General features: G+C 37.6%; 3 protein-coding genes across 9 annotated transcripts in view; 1 reads left to right on the top strand and 2 right to left on the bottom strand.

Moving 5' to 3' along the window:
• Nucleotides 1-23,880, bottom strand: part of LOC141432975 (uncharacterized) — a 518,418-nt gene that overhangs the window by 225,570 nt on the left and 268,968 nt on the right. The window lies entirely within an intron of this gene.
• LOC141432555 (uncharacterized) lies at nucleotides 15,136-20,165 on the top strand. 7 transcript variants are annotated; one of them, XM_074094167.1, is made up of 4 exons: nucleotides 15,136-15,506; nucleotides 18,180-18,387; nucleotides 18,487-18,653; nucleotides 19,243-20,165. In XM_074094167.1, exons 2-4 carry the CDS (start codon nucleotides 18,261-18,263, stop codon nucleotides 19,462-19,464), a joined length of 516 nt encoding a protein of 171 aa, XP_073950268.1. In that variant the 5' UTR covers nucleotides 15,136-15,506; nucleotides 18,180-18,260; the 3' UTR covers nucleotides 19,465-20,165. The 7 variants fall into 7 exon arrangements, with proteins under 7 accessions (XP_073950268.1, XP_073950269.1, XP_073950272.1 ...); XM_074094166.1 differs by lacking the exon at nucleotides 15,136-15,506 and adding an exon at nucleotides 16,979-17,403; XM_074094168.1 differs by lacking the exon at nucleotides 18,180-18,387.
• LOC141432554 (serine/threonine-protein kinase RIO1-like) lies at nucleotides 20,255-23,770 on the bottom strand. Its single transcript, XM_074094165.1, has 2 exons — nucleotides 22,555-23,770; nucleotides 20,255-21,800 (listed from the first exon to the last, which is right to left on the bottom strand). Exons 1-2 carry the CDS (start codon nucleotides 23,536-23,538, stop codon nucleotides 21,606-21,608), a joined length of 1,179 nt encoding a protein of 392 aa, XP_073950266.1. The 5' UTR covers nucleotides 23,539-23,770; the 3' UTR covers nucleotides 20,255-21,605.

A 23,880-nucleotide genomic window follows, 5' to 3' on the forward strand; every position in this document is an offset into this window, starting at 1 on the left:
GGGGCGGGTGTTCTACTGGGTGGTGGCGGGTGTTTGTTTTTTGGGTATTGGGTGTTCAGTATTGTTTGTTTGTTTGTTTGTACTCTTTATTGTACAGAAAGGAAAAACAAAAGTTTACATAATAAAGTTTATGTTAAGTACAGAGGCGGACTTATCCCTGCAGGGATCTGTGCCAGTCAACCTTTGAGTGGTAGAGGAGCATCAAAAAAACAAGGATCGACAAATAGAGTAAAACATTTGAATAAATATAAATGCATATGTAAACCTCAAATACCTAACTATATACATAATATATAACACATATATAAACATTAATATCTATAACTAATATAAAATAAAAATACTACACAAATTTACATACAATACATAATAATACAAGTATAAAGGTTAATTACTTACTAAATAATCAAGGAACTAGTGTGAGCCACATCTTCTTCAATGTCTCCCTGAACGAGTATACGGAGGAAGATTGTTGGACCGATTCTACAACCTAGCCGCATGCACAGAAAAGGATTTGGAGTAGATCTTGGATGAAGTAGAAGGAGATGCTAGAAGGAGATTGGCGCTTGACCGCAAACGATGTTGGCTGCCTTCAGCTAAGTAGCTGAATCGCTCAGAAAGATATAAAGGAGCCAAAGGATTAAAAAGAGTATTGAAGAGCAATGACAGAATGTGGACGTTTCTTCGGTTGTATTTGTTTGTATGGGTGTTTGTCCGTTGCCAGGTATACGTAGTGCGGGCTTTACTTGGTTTGGGACTGAGTTGGTGTTGGGTGTCCCATGATACTTATTTATTTATTACATATATATTTCAGAAATACATAACATTTCATTTCATAATAAATAGCATTCCAAATATAACGATTATTTTATATAAATTATTTAAATTTTATAGTCTATTCACAAAAAAAAAAAATGGTTAAGTATATTAATATAATAATTAAGACAATACATTCTTCAGGTAGTTGGTTAAGTTAGAATGGGCACAGACGTTTCTGTTAGATTTAAGTACTTGGATAGAATATTATTATGGTTAATAGATGTGGGTGGAGTCAGTATAGTCAGCTTAAGATTATCCGGATAATGGGGGTTTGTGGAAATAAAGCGGGGAACGCTTGATGCTTGGTGGTGGTTGTTTTGGTACAGTGGGTTTTATAACTTAAGTTTCTTGGGGGCAACAGTAAAATTTATTATTATTACAAATAAAATGCAAGTGGGTTATATATTAAAAAAAAAAATTGTATTCTTGAGCTTAGAAAAAAAAATATATATATAGGACATGTGTTTTGCTGGAGCACATTTTTAACATTTGAGTTGTTTTTGAAAATCATTCAGTTTTTTTTATAAGTGTATAAAAATATTATTCTTATGTCAGAGTGGCGTGTTAAAGGGGGACAGGGAGTATGTATAAGGTTGAAACCAGGGGTAGAGGGCTTAGTAATGGTATGAAAGAGCGCAAGAGGGAAGGATGTTTCTGAGGGGATTTTAAATGAGATGAATGGAAGAAATAAGGTATCTAGTATGAGTGAGGCTTTGATGTTGGAATTTTATTTAACTTATTAATGTTTGGACTGGAACATTACACTCAACAATGAAAGCCCATGGATGTAGAAGTTAGGAGTAGGCCAAAGAAAAAAAAATGGCATAATGCAGTTAAATTGCCGCCCATGAAGCTTTCACACTCAACACAACATGATACTAGAACCCTACACGTAGCAGTAACAATGCGTGATATTGTATAATCTTTGCTATCATTGAGAATGTAACCCTCAACATGATGAATTTCATGATTACGGATGACACTAAAATTAAGTTGAATCAGAGGGCACTTGTACTCTTGCAAAAGGCTTGGTACATAGAAGTTGAAACCTAACAAATTTTATTTTGAAAAAAAAAAAATATATATACAAAATTATTTTATTGGATATAATCCGAAATAATAAGACAATGACTCTACATTATTATCACAACAAGTAAAAACTGGGAGTAAGGTGAATGAGGTTCAGGGACTGGAGAACGTTGCTTTGAAATGGCCTTTAAAGCAATGGTTTTAGGCGTCGACGTTGGGCTTTGTTTTACGGAGGGGCACATTTGCGAAGGGCTTTGATCGTTAGAGGCAGATGCAAGGTCGGGTCACTAGCTCATGTGTATGAAACCAAGGGACTCATTTTCCCTCGCTGAGACAATAGTTCCTCGTGAAACCCTTTCATCGCCATTTCTGGTAACTAAGATCTAGTCATTTGTCCTTTAGTAATTTTATTCTTGGTTGATTTTATACGAATTGTATACAATATGACGTTACGTTATTGTTGCAACATACTCCAAGCTTAGAGTGATGTAATCGAGGAGGGAAGGTTAGGTTGCCCTGCTGGAATTGGTTTTTAAAGCAATGGTTTTAGGCGTCGACGTTTGGCATTGTCTTTAGAAGGGACACATTGGTAATCGACTTTCGTCGACAGAGGCAGATGCAAGATGGGGTCCATTGCTCGTGTGTGTACCACTAGGGTCGGGGTGAGCCTAGCACAACTCACTTTTCCTTTTGAGGCAAGAGTCACTCGTGAAACCCTTTCAGCGTCATTTCTGGCATGTGTGTGAGGCTTGATCATTTGCTCCTTGACTAATGTCACTTTTATGATTGGTTTAAATACACACCACACAAAAGTTTTGCCTGGAAGAAGGAAGGAGAGGCAACCATAGAAGGGAAAAATGTTAATAAGTTTTATTGAAAGTCGATATCTTATTTAATTTTCAAATTCTACTCCAGCTAGATACATGTCCGCTTTTGTAGAATTTGGGGGGCAAATTGTAACATTAAAGCCGATGGTCTGTAATGTTTCATCTTATGTGAACATATATTTAGATATATATAGATTAAAAATGAACTTATTTTATTAAATTAAATTATTTTATACCTATTGAGACTATTTCATTGTAAAATTATCAATATCAACTTATTATTTACTAAACTACTCAAATAAGATCACTGGCAATACTGACTGACAGATAGAGGAAGATTTCTGACGTAATCGTGAAGCCAATGAAGCCATTGAGACCAAAGAGGCGAAAGTGGCCAAAGTAAAAAATGTAACGACAGAAGCCAGAGATGCCAGTGTTGCAAGTGTATACAATTTAAGTATAAAAGGGGCACGAAGACGAACGGAAAAATTTGATTTTGCTACGCGTTCGGGAAGGTTCTCCCTGAATTATTGAAGTATCGATTATTTTCGTAATTTTTGTTGGGGGGTTTTTGATAATTTCTTGTTAATTAATTATAGTGTATTCTTTTGTGTAAATTTCCTGCTTTGTGTATTTTATCGCCAAAATACGAGTGATTTGATATTCATTGCTGGAGACTACATAGCGATTCGAATTGTTTATTTAATAGTTAAAACGGGGTTTAATGGGATTTTGTGTTTTGTTTGTGAAGTTTTGGGTTTAATATTAATATTGGGGTAGCGGAGAACCCAACCGGATTTCGGCTCAGTAATAGCCGATTCTTAGGGAATGAGAGCCAGGTCACCTAGCGGTGGTAACGGACAGGCTGGCATTCCCTGGGAACGTTCTTCAATGTAGAGTACGCCTATTGGAGTAAGGGCGGGGTCTTGTATTATACCGGAAGAGACAGACCTATTTTTCTCCCAGGGTTTTGGAGGGTTTGAGATGCCATACCGGTGTCCTAAATTCACCAAGATCTTGTCCGCTTTATCTATTTATTTATTTATTCGCACTCTTATTCTTCGTTACTGGTATTTGTCGACCCAATCCCCTTGATGGATACCAGTAGGCACACGGGTGTTAGGAATTAGGGAGCAGAGTTACCCACTCGACTTAGGTTTAGCTTAGAATAGGCTCTCTCACTGCACTTTGAGAGAGACTCCGCGGGTAATTTAAATGTGGAACCCGGGTTCCTAGTTTGCTGCTTTCGTGTAGATCAGTTGGTTAGTTTAGAAGTAGGAATAGGATATAGTAGGTTTGGTATTATTATCTCCACTTGGGGAAGTGGAGGTGGTGGTTTATTTCTGATTTGGTATTTAATTGTGTTTTTCTTCTCATTAACTATACAGCTACTTAACTATTTGCTTAGGCTGCTTTTAAGTTTGCCTACTACGTACAGAACCTAGCCATACTCATGGCGACATACTTACATAGATACTGACGATAAATGACAGACTTTTGACGCCCGACGAATGAAAGGTTTCAGCGTTTCGCTTTCATTCAATGTCCTATGTTACAAACGCTAGTAGCTTCAAACAAGTGAGACAAAATAATTCAACAACTCACGACAGAATAATATTTATTTGCTGAAAGTAGAATCTCCTTTGAAGACTGTGGTCGTTCCTGGCAGCGAACCTTGGATTGTATAGTCCTGTTTTGGCTATTTATACCAACTATTTTAATGGTAAAAGGCTTTACCAAATACTTATCCTTCATAAACTAACAATGCAAGTCATTTTGGCTAAGACTAAGGCAGATGCAAGTCAGTGGCTGACCGGTACCAGGTGATCCGGAAGTTACTTATTAGTCGATATGATGAACCATTGAAGTTACAACTACGTACTACTGAAGTTGGCCTTGTTACTGCAGGAGTATTGTGATCACGGGTTTGATCCAGGAACAGCCTCAGGCTATAATTGACTTCCCTTTGAAATGTCCTCTCATATAACATAATGATATGTTTTATTTCCTAACAAGGAAAAGGTAGTATGCTCCTTCCGGGCTAACGCAGAGGAGGCAACATCCAGTTCGGTGACGAAAGCCACTTTCAGAGGCGGGGAGTGGGCCTCTGAACTTTAGCTGCGGTATAAAATACCTCTTCCACACGAACATATCATAGACTATAGACATAATGACCTATAAGAAACTAAACTTTAAAAACTTTCTTCATTCAACCTTCTTTTGTCTTTTTCTTTATTATTTAGTTGAATTATATAAAAATATTATTAATTGAGCTCTTTTCCCATTATACTAAACGAACTAAAGGGTTACTTCCTCGGACACGACGTAGGTTCCTTATTCTAGACCGCTAGCGATCACTTGGCCAATCTTATGACTTAAACAAGGTAACTCAACTTGAGTAAGGTTTAGGTAATTTTGTAGGTTGAGACCCATAATAAGGTAATAAAATAATAATATATTAATAAATAAATAGGTAATAAAATACTAGTTCAGTATGTAGGCATCGATATAGGCTTAGGTAGGGTTAGGTAGGTTAGAAATTAAATAAGGGTAGGGAGGATTCGTTACACAGCTAGCGTTAGATAGCGTAGGCCCTGCATCATTTAGTTTTCGCCAAAATAAATCCTACATAAAAACATACACTGTGGCAACACGAACGCCAGCGGAAAGTATTTTATTACTAGCCTATACGGTATTTGACAACACCTGATTTTGCCATATCTTAACATTATTATGAAAATATAGATATACAGATAGTGTTTGTTTAGCGAAGAGAAATTTTAAATCGGTTGAAAATTGGATTTATAGTGATTTTTTGAAAAATCTATATATACCTGTCTCTTTCTCAAACGCTTTTTTCTATGCAGCAAGTATGGCGGTACTGGCGTGTGACGTCACATGCCAGTATGTCTTTCTCTGTCTAATCTTGAATTTCAAACCTTTATAACTTTGTTATTTGTAAAGGTAGCTTAAAAATTGTTTTTCTATTCGATAACAGGCATTGTGTAGTTTTAATTTATAAAACATATACAAAATAGTCAAATACCGTATTGCCCGCAACTCTGTCTGCGTAGAATTCGTTTAACACTATCCCGCGGGAACTGTGCAATTTTCCGGGATAAAAGCTTCCCTAATCCTTCCCCGGGATTCAAATTATCTGTACCTATACCGAATTTCATCTAAATCGGTTCAGCGGTTTAGACGTGAAGTTAACAAACAAACAAACTTACAAACTTTGTCATTGTCATGTCACATATTAGTTGGATATTGAGATGGATATTTAGCTTCGAGCTTAGATTAGTTAGTTCTCGATTGGCGACCACAAACCGGAAGACGGAGCGTTGGCAGACCTCCCACAAGGTGGCCCCACGACTTCGCGAGGGGAACGGAGCTAGGCAGGGGAGTGGCGAGCGAGACAAAAATCCACCAAAAAAATTGCATGAGATCTGCGCTCCTCTTCAGTGGATAGGGAGTTGGTAACTATATCTTAAAAGTTCATACTACACCGGAAAGCGGAGCGGGGACGTGGAGCCAGTGGCGGCGTAATAAATAAATAAATAAATAAATATCATGGGACACTTCACACCAATTGACCTAGTCCCAAACTAAGCAAAGCTTGTACTATGGACACTAGGCAACGGATAAACATTCTTATATAGATAAATGCATACTTAAATACATATTAAACATCCAAGACCCGAGAACAAACATTCGTATTATTCATACAAATATCTGCCCCGGCCGGGATTCGAACCCGGGACCTTAAGCTTCGTAGTCAGGTTCTCTAGCCACTTGGCCATCCAGTCGTAATAATAGGGGGGCGGAGGGGCGGTCCGCCCGGGTACCAGCTCCAAAGGGGTGACAAAGACAATGTGCTTCTGCATGACGTGTTATATGAAGAAGTCGTGTTATTTTTGAGAGACGACGACGATGTCGGGGGGGATTGCCCTGTAGTAATCTGCCCCGGGCTCCAACCCATATTACACCGCCGCAGACTCCCACGGTAGAGCGAGGAACTCATCAGTGGGGAAGCAGGGTCGAGAAAAGAGCACGCACGAGCGGCGAAGCGGGGCGGAGAAACTAGCGCGAACGAGGAAGCGGAGAAGCTTCGCGAATGGAAATACAATCCGCAAGTCCGCTCCGCATACTTTCTCGCTCTGCTCCGCTATCTGTGTTCTGCGCGTAAGTATGCTTTTTATGGGCAATAAATGTTTTTTCTTTCTATCTAGCTCCACGCCTCCGCAACTACGCTCCGCATAACTCCTCGCTCCGCTCCGCTGGCTCGCTCCGCTCCTGTCTTAGCCTGCAGTTTTACTCACCGTCAGATTGTTATCACAAATGTGAACAAGGAGGTATAGTGCAAGTTCACATAATACAAAGGGTTTCTTCGGCCAAACCGCGTCGTAGTGAAGTTGACGTAACTGTAGTATTTGGAATCGACATACAGCAGAACAGGCCGCTCAGTCGCCAGGTAGAACCGCTGCCAGACCAAAGCTTACAATATACAAGTTGTTAGGTTTTTCGCTGTCTGTAATTTTTGTTGACTGTACTTGCATTGTCATCCAAACTACATTTCCATACCTTTCAAGTAGATGCAATTAACCGTTGAGGAGTTCCGTCCTGCGGAGACGATCCTTGCTGAACCACCAGGATGACACTACCAGAGACCGTTTTGCCAAACGTTTCTAGTGCTCGCGATACAAAAACTGTCATTTGATTGCGATCGCGAACGTCAGAAACGTTACGCAATACTGCCTCATTATTATATTTGTCATCGGATTTATATAAGTACTTATGCCAATTAAATTTCAAGTCAATCCGACCACTGGAAGTGGGGTCAAATTCAACTTACAAGATTTGGCCCGCACATTAAATAATACATACATACAGACATACATATATTTCAAGATAAATAAAAGCTTGTAACAAAAAAAAATGGTGAAATTACAAAATCAGAAACAAAAATAAAAATGACAAACAAATAACAAGTAACAAGTAGAAATAGGTAACCTATCTAACTAACAAAACAACCTACCCCGCATTGTTCCCGGCTCTAAAGTACCTCGCACTGGCATTATTAAGGATTTAAGGTCTCTCATTTCATCCGTGGATGTCGTAAGAGGCGACTGAGGATAGGTTAAGGTATACCGTAGGCGACAGGCTAGCAACCTGTCACTATTGTACCGTTTCTTCATACTTTTAACCTAAAATTGCTAAAAGTGGCTCCGAAGCGGTAACGTTTCGTGTGCTCTGCTTAGGTACCCCATTTGGGAATACAGGCGTGATGTTTGTGTGTGTGTGTGTGTAAGGACTCTACCATTTACACCGTAGCTAACGTATCATACCATGACCGTTATAGGAAAGTGTCAGGCAAAAATATCCTTTGTTTGAAAAGTATGAGACTACGCCCACTAGCACGTTTTTATAACATAACTAACCGTCGCCGCCGCGCTAGGCTAGGAGGAGATAATGATTATGATTATATTCCCAAAACTCTCAATACCCCCAGTTTTTTGCACCAACGTGGACCCAAAAGTCTGGTCTCCCATGAACCCCTGGGGATACACCTGGACCACTTTGGGAACCTCTGCTCTAGTATCAACTCAACCACTGTTTGAGTACGATGTAAGTGAATAAATATAAATGTAAGTACGTCGAAGAACCTGATTCACATCATTCACGTAACAGGGTAGGGTGGGTGGCTTGCATAGCAAATGTCATGTTGACATTCGTTATTGCCACTCCGTGTCTGTGAAAAAGTTCCACCCTGGTATGCGACTCGTTTCCTCGACTGCAATAGAGAAATTGACTCAAAATATCACCTGGTCTTCGGCGGTTATCTTGGTACAGGTGCACAGAATAATAGTTAAAATGCAAAATAATACTATCCGAGACATCTCGGCCACGAGTCACAACCAAACATAACGTTTCAATCGAAATATAAAGAGTACCTAATTTCAACATTTGACATCAAAATAGACTACATCATTATTTTTAATATTTCTAATTGTGTAATCAGTGACTGATCAGCAATTATTTTCCGAATGCACGATGTACATACAGGTTGTCCGGTAAGTAATGGACATCCCATCGCGGTTGGATAGGTAGGTAGGTACTTTCAAATAGTAGATTGTACAACATGAGCATAAAACGAGCCATTTTACCCGAGACGTTTATAATAGCCACCCGAGCCGGTATGTGTAGGTACGACACGTGTCGAGGGGAAAATGGGTTTAATGCTCGAGTTTTACACTCTGCTTTTCACTTCGATTCAGAGGAAATTAAATAGCAACAGTACGTGGAAACAATGGTTCACTTACTAGGTTAGGTACCATTTATTTTTCATGCACTGCTATTGTTGAGTTTCATGCCGGATTCTTCTCAACAGAGGTTTTTCCGAACCGGTGGTAGATTTTTTTGACATTTATAAGTGCTTGTTATAGCCTAAATTGAATAAAGATATTTTGACTTTGACTGACGTGTCTATCCACCCTCGCCGTACCGGCTCGTGTATAATGGCTAATTTTATGCTCTTGTTGTACATTCTACTATTAATTTACTACGAGTGGCTTACACCTTACACGTGTAAGTTGGTAGGTACATAGTTTTTAGTGTTCAAAATTCCCAGATACACGTGACTATGGTGTTTTTGGAGTTCGAAAAGTTCTTTTTTTCGCGGTTAGTGTCGCAGGCTCGATTACACTAATACAATTATTCGTCACAGAATGAGTTTAAATAATTTTTGTTATAATTATCTTATTTCCTGTTATTACACGCTCACTCGTGTGTAGGTATCGTTTGGATTTACAAACTTATAACCTTGTTACCTTTATTAGCTAACGATTTTTCGACGCATCTACTAGCGACGTGGTAATCACGGGCAGACGGAGGAAAATGCGGGTGGATGTTAATGATCCAAGATTCTAGGGGGGCTACTGCGAAATTCGTAAATCGAAGTTCGTATCCTACCGACCATCTCACTCTCGTATTAAACAATATAAGCGTCAGCGGGATGGCAAGATACGAAGTTCGAAGTTTGCCAAGGGCGTCGCTAAGGGGGGGCGGGGCGGCTGCCCTCCGAGCAACCAAACCAAAGTCCTTAGATGAATGATTGGTCTCGCGCGCTCGCTCGACTAGATACCGCGCTACCTAAAACAAGAGATTAATATTGTAGTGTGCGTAAGAACGGTGTAAGACAATTTGCAAGGATGCTAGTGTGCGTGACGAATTGTGTTGCCAGCTGCTCCACTGTTACCCGAATTATTGGGAAAATATTTTTTTCTGTGGTCTATTAAGTTACTGGTTACAAAATGTAAGTATCTTGGGAAATACTTACAGCCTTATTTATAAAAAATCCTTAATTGAGGTTTGATCGGTCTGTTACTTAGCAGACTGATTAAGCTTGTTAGACCGGTGGTCAAGAAGTATGATTCATAAACGCTTGCTAGCAGTCTGCTAGTTGTTGAGCTGCTGATAGACGGATTAGACGCGTTATGTTGGCAATCTGACAAATCAAAGACAAAAAATGGCCTCATCGATAATTAAAAAAAAAATGACAGCAGTGACAGCAAATTAGCAGGAAAAAAAGCGAGATGTTGTTTTCCCGCCATTTCCGATCCGCATGTTTATGTTTAAGTGCAAAAAGCCGTAATTATGTTAATCATCCTAATTTTATTTTTTCATATTTATTGTTAGTAAAGTAGGCAGTAATTTTAGAGGATTTTTAAATACAAATTCCTGAAATAAATTTTCCTGTTTTTTTTTGAATCTGCGTAACTTCACCCTTCACTAAAAATATCTCGGTATGGTTTTTTGCTCTTGTCAAAGTCAGCTGTTCAAACTTGTGGCGGCCCTTTTGTGACTTAGCAGGGAGATAAAGGAGGGTCTACGGTCCTCTAACTTTAGCAGAGCCTTGATCGACTGATTAGCGCTAACAGACGTTTATGAATCACGTTTTTTGGCATCGGGCCTTCAAGGAGCCTTCAAGGAGGCTCTAACTTTTTATGAATAAGCCTGTTAGAAATTAAGAAGTAATTAGGAGTGAAAATATTAATATGTTTGTTTATAGGTTACGCGTAGGTTTAGTCTTTAAAAAAATGGTATGTATGATGTAGGTATATCAATGACCTCACTTTATATATATATATATATATATATATATATATATATATAATATCAACGACGTTCAATATTTACAAATTATTACTAAAAAATCATGGACTAAGTCACCAACTAAGAAGTTTGCGTAGTTAAAATAACACGTTGCGCCTATAGTTAAACCTAATATAATGTACAGGTTAATTAAGACCTAAATAAAAAAAAATGTTTACAAGATATACATACATACATGCATACGCTTGAAAAACATAACCCTCCTTCGGGCAGTCGGGTAAAAAGTTAACATTTCAGGAAATGGGTAACAAATACGAAAAAAAATTTTTTTTTCGTTTCCCATAATACTAAGTAAATCAGCTGATTGGGCTTTTTTGAATGGGAAGACGAAAAACATTTTTAATTTTAAGACACATTCACCCCTTAATTAAATAGTGTCGGGTAACAATTTTTACACCTTCAGTATATATATCACAAAGATAAACATTAATAATATAGAACTAGGTTATATAATATATATAATAATTACGTTAGATACTTAAATAAAATAAGTTATTCAAATTTATCATCATTTAATGATAATACAATTAAATTCAGTTTATTAAAATCTCAACCACGGGGAATTTGATTCTGTGCACGCGGCAACACAGAATGGCGTTTATTTTATTTTGTAATTTCGAAATTATACACGATATTTACTGATGGTATGTGATCCCAGTGTCCTTCTTATTTCAAGTAGTATTATTTTTTACACAGTTTCACTGCGAAAACTGGCATTTTACTTCGGTTTATGACCAAAATTTAACAAAACATTCGGTACATGCACCTTACGCACAGTTTGCAACGCGTGCGAGTTTCGTTAAGTCTAAAGTAAGTTTAAGAATGGTTGTGAATGGTGGATGAATTCGTTAAAGAGTAAAACAATATGCGTATGCGTTAGCATTTTATATGGTTAATTGTTATTACTGGTTATTATGACATGTGTGTCACACATACGTAGTAAGATAAAAGTTTGTAGTTCTTTGATATCGAATCGAGCTCCACAAAGACGCGTCTTTAACGCTAAAAGTTAGTAACTAAATTAAACATTCAGCTTTATTATTTTTTAGATAATCTATCTGCTGCGCTCACCACGTAAGACAATGTTTGGTTAATGAAATGGTTACAAAATAATAACCTGACGATTAACTTAAGTAAAACGAGTAAAACCAACATTATGACATTTAAATCAAGAAATAAAGAACTGAAGATCTTGACTCTTCCTTGCCTTCATATTTTCGAAATTGTGTTATTCTGTAGAGGTAATATGAATCAATTTAAAAAATTCACGAGTTTGCGACTCCGTAATAAAATGAGTGAATTTCCTTCTAAAGTATACTAGGAATGGCACACAAAATATATAATAATGTGGGGGGAGCTCCAATAGAGAGATCTCTCTCCAGGGAGGTGTTATGCCTGGGGACCGAAGTCCGAAGGAAGAGCGTCGGAACTTGTATATATGCGACCGCGTTGAGAAACTTCGATAGCGGATGTAGAACATGGTCGGAGTTTCTATTGTTGTTCTAGATGGCGCTAGGAGTCGCTACATCAGCCCCCCTTTTTAGACCGGAGGTCGGCGTGTAGTGCGGTGTAGTCTGTGCGTCATGTGGGCGCTAGCAGGTGCCAGTTGCTTGACTGTGTTGCTCGAGCCTTGTTGGCGAGCGTTGAATTGAGTTGCGTTGAGCTGCGTAGCTGTGGGTGAGCCGTGTTGAGCTGCGTGGCGTGAGCTGCGGTGAGCTGCGGTGAGTTGAGGTTGTCACACTGTAGACACCAGGCATTGTAGTTACATGCTAGTGTGCACGGTGTGGTTAGTCTGGCCTGCTGTGAGACCGCGTCTTCGTCTTGGATGTCTTCGAAGGCTGCGTTTTTCGTCATTGTCGGGTCACAAATGTGGGGGAGCTCCAATAGAGAGATCTCTCTCCAGGCAGGTGTTATGCCTGGGGACCGAAGTCCGAAGGAAGAGCGTCGGAACTTGTATATATGCGACCGCGTTGAGAAACTTCGATAGCGCGATGTAGAACATGGTCAGAGTTTCTATTGTTGTTCTAGATGGCGCTAGGAGTCGCTACAATAAGCTGCCAAAAAAGAACTGGTGACTATTACTGATGACAAATTGTTCAATGTTCATTTTTTTAATAAAACTTATTACTTACTTTTAAATTATTTAAACTTATTATTCGATAAATGAATACTTGACTGACATAAACTAATAACAAATATAATCATAATGGAATTTAATTTTGATGAAGAAATTGTAATTCTTTGTTTTAGTAACTTTGACATTGTATTTATTGTGATAAGTGAGCATGCTGCATGCTATAACTATTGCACGCTATTTGTACGCCGCTAGGCAAAGTGTAGTGAACAAATTAATGTAAACCTAAACCATGTATAACCTATAATTTGACAAATAAACAAATTCTAAAAGATTATGTGGTGCAAAATTGATGTGCGTCAAACACATTTTCGTTTAAACCCGGTTTAATCGCATAAAACAATCTAGCCCTTTATGAAGATCGCCTTAAGGTGGAACGATTTCCATACTAATTTATTTTTCCAACCATGTGCACTTGAAAGATTATTTGAAACTAAAATCACATCTCTTAACGTTTATTTCGTTCTTTAATTGCGGCATTCTTTAATTATGTAAAGAAAGCTTTTGATTAATAGCTTAATCTAGATGATAATTTTAGTTCATATTTGTCAATATGTGAGTGGACGGCGACAGTATCGTACGCCAAAGGCTCGGTAGTAGTGTGCGTTGCGGCTAACTCGCCAAGTCGCCGTCAATTCGAAGCTAGGCGCCACTGTCAGTTTTCGTTTGATTTGTCTGATCAAAATCAAATAGTAATTAATAACCATTTTGAAGCACGTGCCCTTTTTTAAAAATTTTTGCTGGCCATCGGTACAAATCCCTTCGATCAAAAGACTGAAACGAAAAGAACAAATGCGTTGCCAATTTTTTTAATTTCCGTAAGAATTATTTCTTTCGAAAAGAAAAAATTGCGATGCACGTACGGTCAAGGACTTAAATTTATGAATGAACTAAAATAATTTCCTTGCTCACCCGCGACCTTACGATAGCTAAGCTTATGAAAAATATGCGTGTTCATGCAGTTCCTCCACCTCCACACTGTAAGAACACACACAAATCACACAAACCCATCTATCACCACCACCACACTACACTGACGCGTTTCGAACTCAACCAGAACTCATCTTCAGAGTGACACAACCGTACACCATGCTACCAGTTGTTAGACTCACAACAACACAACCAACAACAACTCTAGCAACTGGTAGCATGGTGTACGGTTGTGTCACTCTGAAAATGAGCCTTGGTTGAGTTCGAAACGCGTCAGTGTAGTGTGGTGGTGGTGATAGATGGGTTTGTGTGATTTGTGTGTGTTCTTACAGTGTGGAGGTGGAGGAACTGCATGAACACGCATATTTTGCATAAGCTTAGCTATCGTAAGGTCGCGGGTGAGCAAGGAAATTATTTTAGTTCATTGATATGGACCTCCGCAAAGTAACGCCTGATTCAATAAATTATTTAAATTTATGAGCCACCATGGAACCATTTCACAGTAAACGTCATAGTGACATCGTATTAATTAACAAGGAAATTGACTTTTCATATGACAAGGTTCCACGGTGGCTCATGAATTAAAGTCCTCGACCGTACTTCATCATCATCATCATCAGCCTCTAGCAGTCCACTGCGGGACATAGGCCTCCCCCAAAGAGCGCCATTGCGCCTTGTCCTCGGCTAGACGCACCCAGCTTCTACCAGCAGCCATTCGTGGATCGTCACCGACCGTGCGTACCTACTAACAAATAAGTATGGAAAATTGCATATACAGTCAAACTATTTGCTTCCTGACCCACCGTAGAACGCTCTCACAGTAAATGTCATAATAAATTCCCTTGTCAAGCAATGCGATGTCACTATGACTTTTTCTATGAAAAGGTTCCACAGTGGGTCACGATTCCGTGGGTTCGATAGTACGTCTTATAAATAAGGAATATCACTGCAATTTTCTGCCGTCAGAGTGCAGCACTAGCACTAAGTGTTAATGGTTTTTTGAGTATCTTAAAATGAAAGAAAGAAAGAAAGAAAGAAAAGTCAATTTTAATAGCATAGAATAGCAATAAAATTTTAGAATAAAGCTCTATCGTTATTATCGATGTAAATATCATGTTATTTTGTTACTCATAAAAAAAATATCATGATTTCTGTAGGTACTAATACTCTTTGGATAAAATATAAAGAGAACTGACGTTGTCATTTGGAATATGTACAGTAAAAGTAAAAAAAAAAAAAACAAAACATCTCAACTGTCAAGTCAAACTGCGATTTTCTAATTCGCTATCGATGAAGCTATAGTTTCAAGAGAATTAAATTGTAATTCGCATTGCACTATGGAGCCACGAACTTCGCGAAAAGACTATAAAAATCATCATTACTCTGGTCCCAGGAAAAATCGAAAACGAGTTCAGGGACAAATGAAACGTTATCACGGAGAAATCAAAAGGTAAGTACCGTGGAAACCATATTGCAGATTGTGGCGTTATTTCGAAAACATAACCTGGCTAATCTGCTTGTTGTTGCAGTCGTAATGAAGTATGGTGCAAAAAAAGGAAAATGGATGACGATCCCAACATTAATTCGAGTTCTGCGTAAGTGAAACATAAATATCCTTCACACATATAGTATATAGGTAATATTATAAATTTGAAAGCTTCTTCCATTGGTTGGCAATCAAGTACTGTCCGCTTCAAGCGGAACATTTTCCCACGCATGACTAAACTATGGAACCAGCTTCCCGGGACGGCATTCCCAGAGCGGTACAGCTTAGGGATCTTAGCCTATCAATCTCGCAACGGGCCGGCAACGCACCTGTGATACCCCTCGTTTTACCGGTGCCCATGAGCGGCGATGATTGCTTCCCACCAGGTGACCCGAATACATTTCAAATTTACCACGAGCTTTGCGGTGAAGGAAAACATCGTGAGGAAACCTGCACAAACCTGCGAAGCAATTCAATGGTGTGTGTGAAGTTCCCAATCCGCACTGGGCCCGCGTGGGAACTATGGCCCAAGCCCTCTTGTTCTGAGAGGAGGCCTGTGCCCAGCAGTGGGACGTATATAGGCTGGGATGATGATGATGAGGTGATCCGAATACTTGTTTCCCCTCTTATATGAAAAAAATAAAAGGTCACGACTGATTGGGATGAAATTTGGTATGTAGATAGCTGGGCGTGTAAAGTGAAAGCTCCTTCTTATCACGATATACCCACGAGATCGGGATAAAATACCAAAATTTCAGCCGATACGAATTTTTATTGAATTTATTGAATCAGTGTTACTTTGCATAGGCCCATATATCAATAATTTTTTACAGTGAGGAGGTGGAAGAACGCATGAACATGCACATCCATACTAATATTATAAATACGAAATTGTGTGTATTTGTATGTTTCTCCGTCTTTCACGTCGAAAGAGAGCTATGGATCAACGTGATTTTTGGCATAGAGATAGTTTATGGGTCAAAGAGTGACATAGGCTACTTTTTATCCCGGAGAAATGCTCAGTTCCCGAGGGAACGGCGCACGATCACCGAATTCCACGCTTGCGAAGCCGCGGGCAAAAGCTAGTCTTGCATAAATGTAGCTATCATATAAGGTCGCGGGTGAGCAAAGTAATTGTTTCAGTTCATTCATATTACAAATTGACCGTGGGTATTTTATGTGCAATGTTATTTTATGAATTAGTCAAAATCCTGGAATTCAGTTCAACTATCGGTTCTGATGGCTTACGCGTGCGAAGCAAATGCCAAAGTTTGTGAGTACGGAGTTGTTTTGTTGGTTATGTTATTCGAGCGTATGTATTTGAATAATACCGTATGTGTGTATGTTTCATGCTAAAACGGCTTTAGGGATTTGTTACGAGTAGTACCTCAAACCATAGAAATCTATGATATGATGTTAGAACCTAATTTAATTAGTATGTGGATAGTTGGATACCTGGAATAATACATATAGCGTCACTGCTTTGAAAAAATCTGGTTTCTAAAATCAATACGTGTCAACAAAATTAAACCTTGACATAACTAATTTTCACAAAGTTCACTCAGAAAAATTACTTATTTTGTGGTACGAGTTTTTTTTAAGCACCTACTTACTTTTAATTTTTATATTCGAACGGAATGGGGATAAAGCATACTACTTGTAATAATATTATCAATATGAAAGTTTGTGAGTATGTTTGTGTGTGTGTGTTTGTTTGTTGCTTCTTCACGCTAAAACGGCTTGAAGGATTTTTTTGAAATTTGGTATGTTGATAGTTAGACATCTGAAACAACATAGAGGCTACTTTATATCTCAATAATCCCATAGGATCGGAATATAATCTTGAAATTTCAATCAATGGCTGGTTTAAGAGTTAAGAAATTTTCCGCGGGTAGTAATTATTATAAAATACAAAACCTGCGCACAAACCTGACAATGGGCAACATGACAATGACGTCTATACTACCCATAGATGTGACAGGCTCACTGCCAGTCAATTTGGAATGGTTAGTTAGCTACTAATATTATAAGTGCGAAAGATGTATATATGATATGATGTGTGTGATATATATATATATATAAACATATATATGTGTGAGTGTGTGTGTATGTTTGTTACTCTTTCACGCTGAACGGCTGATGGATTGGAATAACATATAGATTAGTGCTTATCCGGATATTCCCACGGAATCGGAACAAAATCCCAAAACTTTAACAGCTAGAAGTAGAGACATGAAATTTATGATAATGAAATCCACTGTGTCCATCTGTCTGTCTGTCTGTCCGTCCGTCCGTCCGTTTCTTTGTTCGGGTGAAATATTTCAACTCAAATTCGAAGTGGATATCTTCAACCGATTGAGCTGAAATTTTGTATAAATGTGATGACAATGCAATATTATAATGACATGCAGCTGATCTGATGAAGAAACTAAAAGGTGACCATAGGAACTCTCTAATAAAACGACATAATTTCTTTGAGTTTGGACTCGTTTGATTCGTCTTGATGAGTACTTTGGTAACCACGGGAAAAAAGTACAATCAGCAAAAAAACTTGTCATATTAGAATTTTTAACAAAAACTTATTACTGAACTGTTTTTAAAATATTGTACTTAGGTACGGAACCCTTCATGTTCGAGTCCGACTCGCACTCGCGATTTCTTCATTATAATAATTAAAAATGATAGGTATCACTATATAAACATAGTAACATGTGGACTTGAATCACCCTCAGTTGTTAACTTTTACAGAATATGAATATGCTTAATTTTATTTTTGCTACAGATATGTAAACGAAAAGCGACTACTCCCTGTCATAACCATGTAAAGAGTATTTTATATAAAAATAATGTTTTGACCAATGACATGGCTTATGGCCAGTACAACGAATCAGTGGCCAGGACACTGTTCATAGAAAAACTGCAAAAAGCTGTTCGGCCAGCAGGGCTTTTTATTGATGAAGAGTTTGGTTTTCTAGGTGCTAGCCCAGATGGTGTGTGAGCCTATTTCATAACAAAATAATTACATATTTCTATTATATGTACATATCATCAATAAAACACTTTTGTTTACTTCAATGATCAAATTGCAGGGGTTATAGAAAAAGAAAAATCACTTCTGGAAATTAAATGTTTTCCCTCATTAGCTCGTAGCAACCAAGACATTTTTTCCGCTGCCAAAAGCCGAAAAAATTTTCCGCTCTATGTTGATGACGGTGGTAGTTTACAAATAAACAAAAAGCACAACTTCTATTATCAGGTATCAATCACTTTTTACTTTTTTTATTGCTATTCATAAGACACATTTTTAGGGTTCCATAGGCAAAATGGCAAAAAACGGAACCATTATAGTTTTGCCATGTCTGTCTGTCTGTCCGTCCGTCTGCGGCTTTACTCCGAGCAGTGTTAAAAAGCCGTAATTTTGCACGGATGTATGAGCAACTATGCCAACGAAATGGTTACAAAAAAAATCATGACTAACCTTATAGTGTGGGGTATCGTTGGATAAGTTCTTTTAAAACTACTGGGGAGTTGCCAAGACGATTTTTCTATTCAGTGATCTTCTTGCGAAATATTCACCTGCACCCTACCCCCCTACCCCGCACCCTAAGAGTTAAAGTGTTGGTTAGCACAGTAATTATGTCAAATATACAAGGAAAAGCCTTTATAGGGCTATGTTCCACATACGATTCTCCACTCCACGTAAGATTTCACATACAATTCGAAATACAAAATCCTTAAAAAAATATTACTTAATTTTTTCGTAACGGCTACGGAACCCTATCTTTGGCATGCCCGACACGCTTTTGGCTGGTTGTTTATATTATAAATGGTTTTTCTGTTTCCAGATCCAGGGCCAACTGCGGGTTTGTAAAATGCAAAAATGTTACTTCGTCGGATATATTTCTCCAACATATGATATAACCGTATTAGAAATAGAGCGCGACGAAAATTTTATTCGTAATATGTTACCAAAATTGGTGACATTCTATAAAAATTGTATATTACCCGAAATAGTACTTCGAAAAGTTGGCAAAAACCAAAAATGTTTAGATATTTCACTGTGTTAGGTGCTGCCCTTTTTCTTGTTTCTTTTCCTTTGGCTTTTATTTATTTGGATCTTTAGTTTTACGGGTGCACGAACGTGCAGCTTTTGCAATCTATTGTGATTCAGAACTGGCCTCTGGCCGTATAGTAATATTATTTTATACGATAGTCAGTTCTACGAGCGCATATGTGAGCAGCTTTTGCGAAGGTAACGTACATCCTAGCGGTAACGTGGTGTCGTATGGAATTCAAATTCACATAAAAAAAAAATACGAAAAATGTACTAAATTATTAGCTTATTAAAAAAATTGTACTACACGTAGTTACAAGAAAACAATGATCAATCTGTTACCACCAGGAAAGATACTTCTTGGGCAAGCGCTATCAATTTCCCTATGAAGCAGTCGACTTTTCAAATTTCTCGTGAATCAAAAAAAATGTGCGAAAAATGTACGAAATTGTACACTAGTTAAAAAAAATTGTACCACCCGTGTATAGTAACGAGAAAACAGTGATCAATCCGGAAGTATCCTTCCTGGCAGGCGCTATTTCATTATGTAGCAATCGTCATAAAAAAGAGTAAGTAGTACTGAACGTACACTTTTCTCGTAACTACGGGTAGTACTCTTTTTTTTAATTTGCGTACAATTTCGTACATTTCTCGTATTTTTTCCAGGAAGTATCATTCCTCGTGGTGACAGATTGATCATTGTTTTCTTGTAACTACGGGTCAATTTTTTTTTATTAGTTTGAATTCCATGCGACACCATGTCACCGCCAGGAAGTATGACACTTGCGAAGTAAAGAAAGAAAGAAGAAAGAAAATAATTTATTTATAACAGCAATGACACATAAGTACATTTTGTCAAACTACATATTATGTAAATAAACAGTGGAATGATGGCCAAAATTGGGTCAAGGTACCATGGATAAACCTTCGGACCGTTAGTTGTATGACATAGGTATTGTTATTTGGCAGTCGGCTTGTAAGCTGTGTAGAGGTATGAGGCTGGCGTGAAATTGCAAGGGCCTGCAGTGGGTGGGAGTAGGCTGATTTTATTCATATACTTATAGATGTAAATAAATAAATAAAAACCTGACGTAATAATAAACTGTTTTTAATTTGTAGTTCAATAAAACCTTCAATTAAAAACATCGTGAGGAAATGTTCATACGCCTGCTGCGAAGTTTCCTAATCCGCACTAGGTCAGTGTGGAAAATAATACTCAAGTCCTCATTGTGCGAGGAAACCTGTGTGTGTCCAGCAGTGAGACGTGATCTGGAAGATGATAATGACAAAATTTTCCGCTCGTGCTGAAAATATCACTTTCCCGAAACGCCTATTTTTTCAAAATACTTCATTAGATTTTTATTACATTCCCATTTTACCTGATGTCCAAAATAAGAAATTCTACAAAAAATTACTTCCTCGAGTAATCTTCGATTTTGTAATTATTAGTATTTTGAAAAGTGTGTTATTCTGGTAACGTGGTATTTTAGGCACCAGCTAAATTTTCCATACACATAGTAGTTTTTGATATTATGACAGGGGATAAAATTAGCTGAAAAAAAAATTTGTTTACAAATTAGGTCAAACATTTTTAGCTACATGTTTAAAAAAATAATTAGGTAGTAGTTACCTCATACATTCACATCATTAATTGAGATCCCAAAAAAAAAAACAAAAAGATATAAACCACACACCGGGTTTGATCCCGAAGATTCTAACCCGTACCTAGCATGAATAGACGCCAATGCAACTAGTCCAATCTGCAGTTTGAAAGAGACGTCGAAATTAGCAATCACTTTTGTTGACGACAAGTTATAAGCATGTGTGCGTAAATATTTCAGTCACCGCTGCCGCGTTGTTATAAGTAAAAGTGAAACTATTTTTTAAATTAAAATATATCTGAAATTTAGTAGGATACATTACAAATTTCACGCTATTGGCGGCATGTACATTATTTTTTAAAAATATCCATATTTTCATTGCTAAAAAAAATAAAATACGTGGAATTTGCACACTAACGTCATCTACTGGCGCTGTAGTGCCTAGCTGACCGTGACAAACGACCTTAATATAGTTGGAAGAAATAAGAGATACACATTTTACTTTGTCCAACAGTGATCTATATTTTGTAGAAGACCTATGGAACACTATGTATCATTTAAAACGGGTATTTCTGCTTGGTTTACTAGCAATGTTACCCTTCCGATTGGGGTTAGTCTGATTCTGGTCTTGCCACAAATCCCTGGTATGTATTACTTCTAGGACCTTCTTGCTTACATCATCGAGTCCCGTTATATCTTTGAAGAGCTCCTCAGTTGTTTTAACTGGAACATCTCTGCTTTCAAAATACTGGAAAATAGAAGTCAATTTGTAAGAATAATTGCCAAAAATACTTGGTGGAGTACAAATTTTTTGCAATGAAATATGAACTTTAAATTTAAGTAAGTAATTTTCAAAATCACAAAACTTAGAATTCTCGCCTGGGTCTGTAGAACTATGTATGATAAAAAAAGTCAGGACTTACGAGGGTATAAGAGAAACAATTTGGCAATAAATGGAGAGGCACGGTAAGTTATTCTAACAATATAGAAACTGTGTTGACTATGACAGACTATAATTTATACCTTTGCCCATTATTCCACAGGAACTATGCAATATGCCAGGATAAAAACGATAGTTCCCATCCTTTCCTGGGACTTAAACTACATGTATACTGAATTTCATCTAAACGTTTTAGCGGTTTAGACATGATGGAGTAACAAACAATCAGACTCACCCACACAATTATAATATTAGCAGTTTATATTATAGATTTAATGGAAATGGGTATAGCCAGGGCATGAAATGAGGGTAGGCAGCGCTTGTGTTGTCTACCCTGTTACCCCTTTCGAACCCATCTGAGTATGAAAAGTGTTACAACAATAGACTTTATCTACAATCCATGTCAAGTTCAAAATTCATGTCAAATTCAAATTTAATTAACCCGCACAATCGTAACAGCTGGGTTCGAAAGGGTTGTTGGTACTGGCTTAGCCTACCCTCACTGTACATCACTATAGTGAAAACATAGTCAGTTTGTAGTTTTAATTATCAAACAACTTACTTTGGTAACAAATTGACAGTCCCTCATAAGCTTTACTAAAGCTTTTGGGTGGTCTCTTAACACAAAATGCGACCATCCAATATAATACAATTTGTTGAGCCAATACAGTATACTTTTAGCAGACAGATTGCCATGCACAAGATGCAACTTATTGTACCATGACTTCATTTCATTAACTATTAAATGGTATATCTCTTGAGAATGTTCGGATGGTAAAGTTTCAATAGATGGAGCTGTTTCTTGATCTGTTCCAATAAAGCTCATAACAATGATGTTTTTTATATGGTACACAGGATGTGGAAAGTTGTTTCCAAAATGTTTAGTGCTTAAAGTGTACAAAACATCCACTTCCCGCTGCACCATCTTGCATAGAGCCTTATTTGTGTCTTCATCTTTACCAAGCTTGTATATTTTTACTGCATTTCCGCATGGGAAATATGCATGATATCTTCCATGGCAATTAGCATGGATAACTACAGATTTACTCCCTCTGCCGATAACATTGTGGTATTCACCAACAAGTCTGTGCTTAATGAGCAATTCTAATAAAGAAGTGGTACATTTGTCAAATTTGAAATATAAAGGTGGTCTTGCAACATTGTTCCTAATTGAAATAATGTTATATTCTTTCATCTTCTTCCTTGTAATTATTTTTTCTTTTACTTTTCCTGTAACTGGTTTTATGTGTGCACTATGGTCATCTATGTTTGTATGTAATGCATTTTCTAAACCTGTAGTGGCTTCTTCAAGGTTATCAGACGGAGGTTCTTCTGTAGAACTAATATTTTCCTGTTTGGTATCATATTGCTCAATATTTGCAACAGCACACTCAGTACTAAAATCACTTTCACACTTGTCTATTATTCCCTGTACTTTAAGTTGTGTGTCCTCTTCTACAGTATCTTCTATTCGTAGATTACTGGAAAACTCGGATGATAGCATGTCTAACCTAGCTTCTTCTTTTGACAATGTGCTCTTTTTCATATTTCTGATTTATTTAACTTGTTGATTACGATAAATTATCACAACAATTAATCACACTATGTTCACTGGGTACGTTTATCTGGATGAAGCAGCAACTTGTTCATAAAGTAAAATCTATTTTATCTTTTCCTGATCAGCACAAAGAGAATATAACCACTACGTTGTTCAGTTCAGAGCAACTCAGTTTGTTTGTATTCTGCATTGTGTGTATCTCCGTCTCCGCCATTTATCATAAGAATAAAAGAAAGGAATAAGTCTCACTGCGTAGTTGGCGTTCTTGTCTGTCAATCTGACTTGAGACCGGAATTTTCGGTTTATGAAGGACGCTACAAGAAAACAAAG

Source organism: Choristoneura fumiferana, chromosome 11 (assembly GCF_025370935.1).
Source record: "Choristoneura fumiferana chromosome 11, NRCan_CFum_1, whole genome shotgun sequence".
In the NCBI taxonomy this organism is placed as follows: domain Eukaryota; kingdom Metazoa; phylum Arthropoda; class Insecta; order Lepidoptera; family Tortricidae; genus Choristoneura; species Choristoneura fumiferana.

What these genes read in the sequence shown, in the direction of transcription:
- LOC141432554 (XM_074094165.1), bottom strand. Translation starts at nt 23,538, where the DNA reads ATGAAAAAGAGCACATTGTCAAAAGAAGAAGCTAGGTTAGACATGCTA. An exon ending in ACTGTCAATTTGTTACCAAA is followed by an intron (nt 21,801 to 22,554) that starts GTAAGTTGTTTG and finishes TCTATTTTCCAG; the next exon opens with TATTTTGAAAGCAGAGATGT.
- LOC141432555 (XM_074094166.1), top strand. An exon ending in TCTAGGTGCTAGCCCAGATG is followed by an intron (nt 18,388 to 18,486) that starts GTGTGTGAGCCT and finishes ATCAAATTGCAG; the next exon opens with GGGTTATAGAAAAAGAAAAA. An exon ending in AGCACAACTTCTATTATCAG is followed by an intron (nt 18,654 to 19,242) that starts GTATCAATCACT and finishes TTCTGTTTCCAG; the next exon opens with ATCCAGGGCCAACTGCGGGT.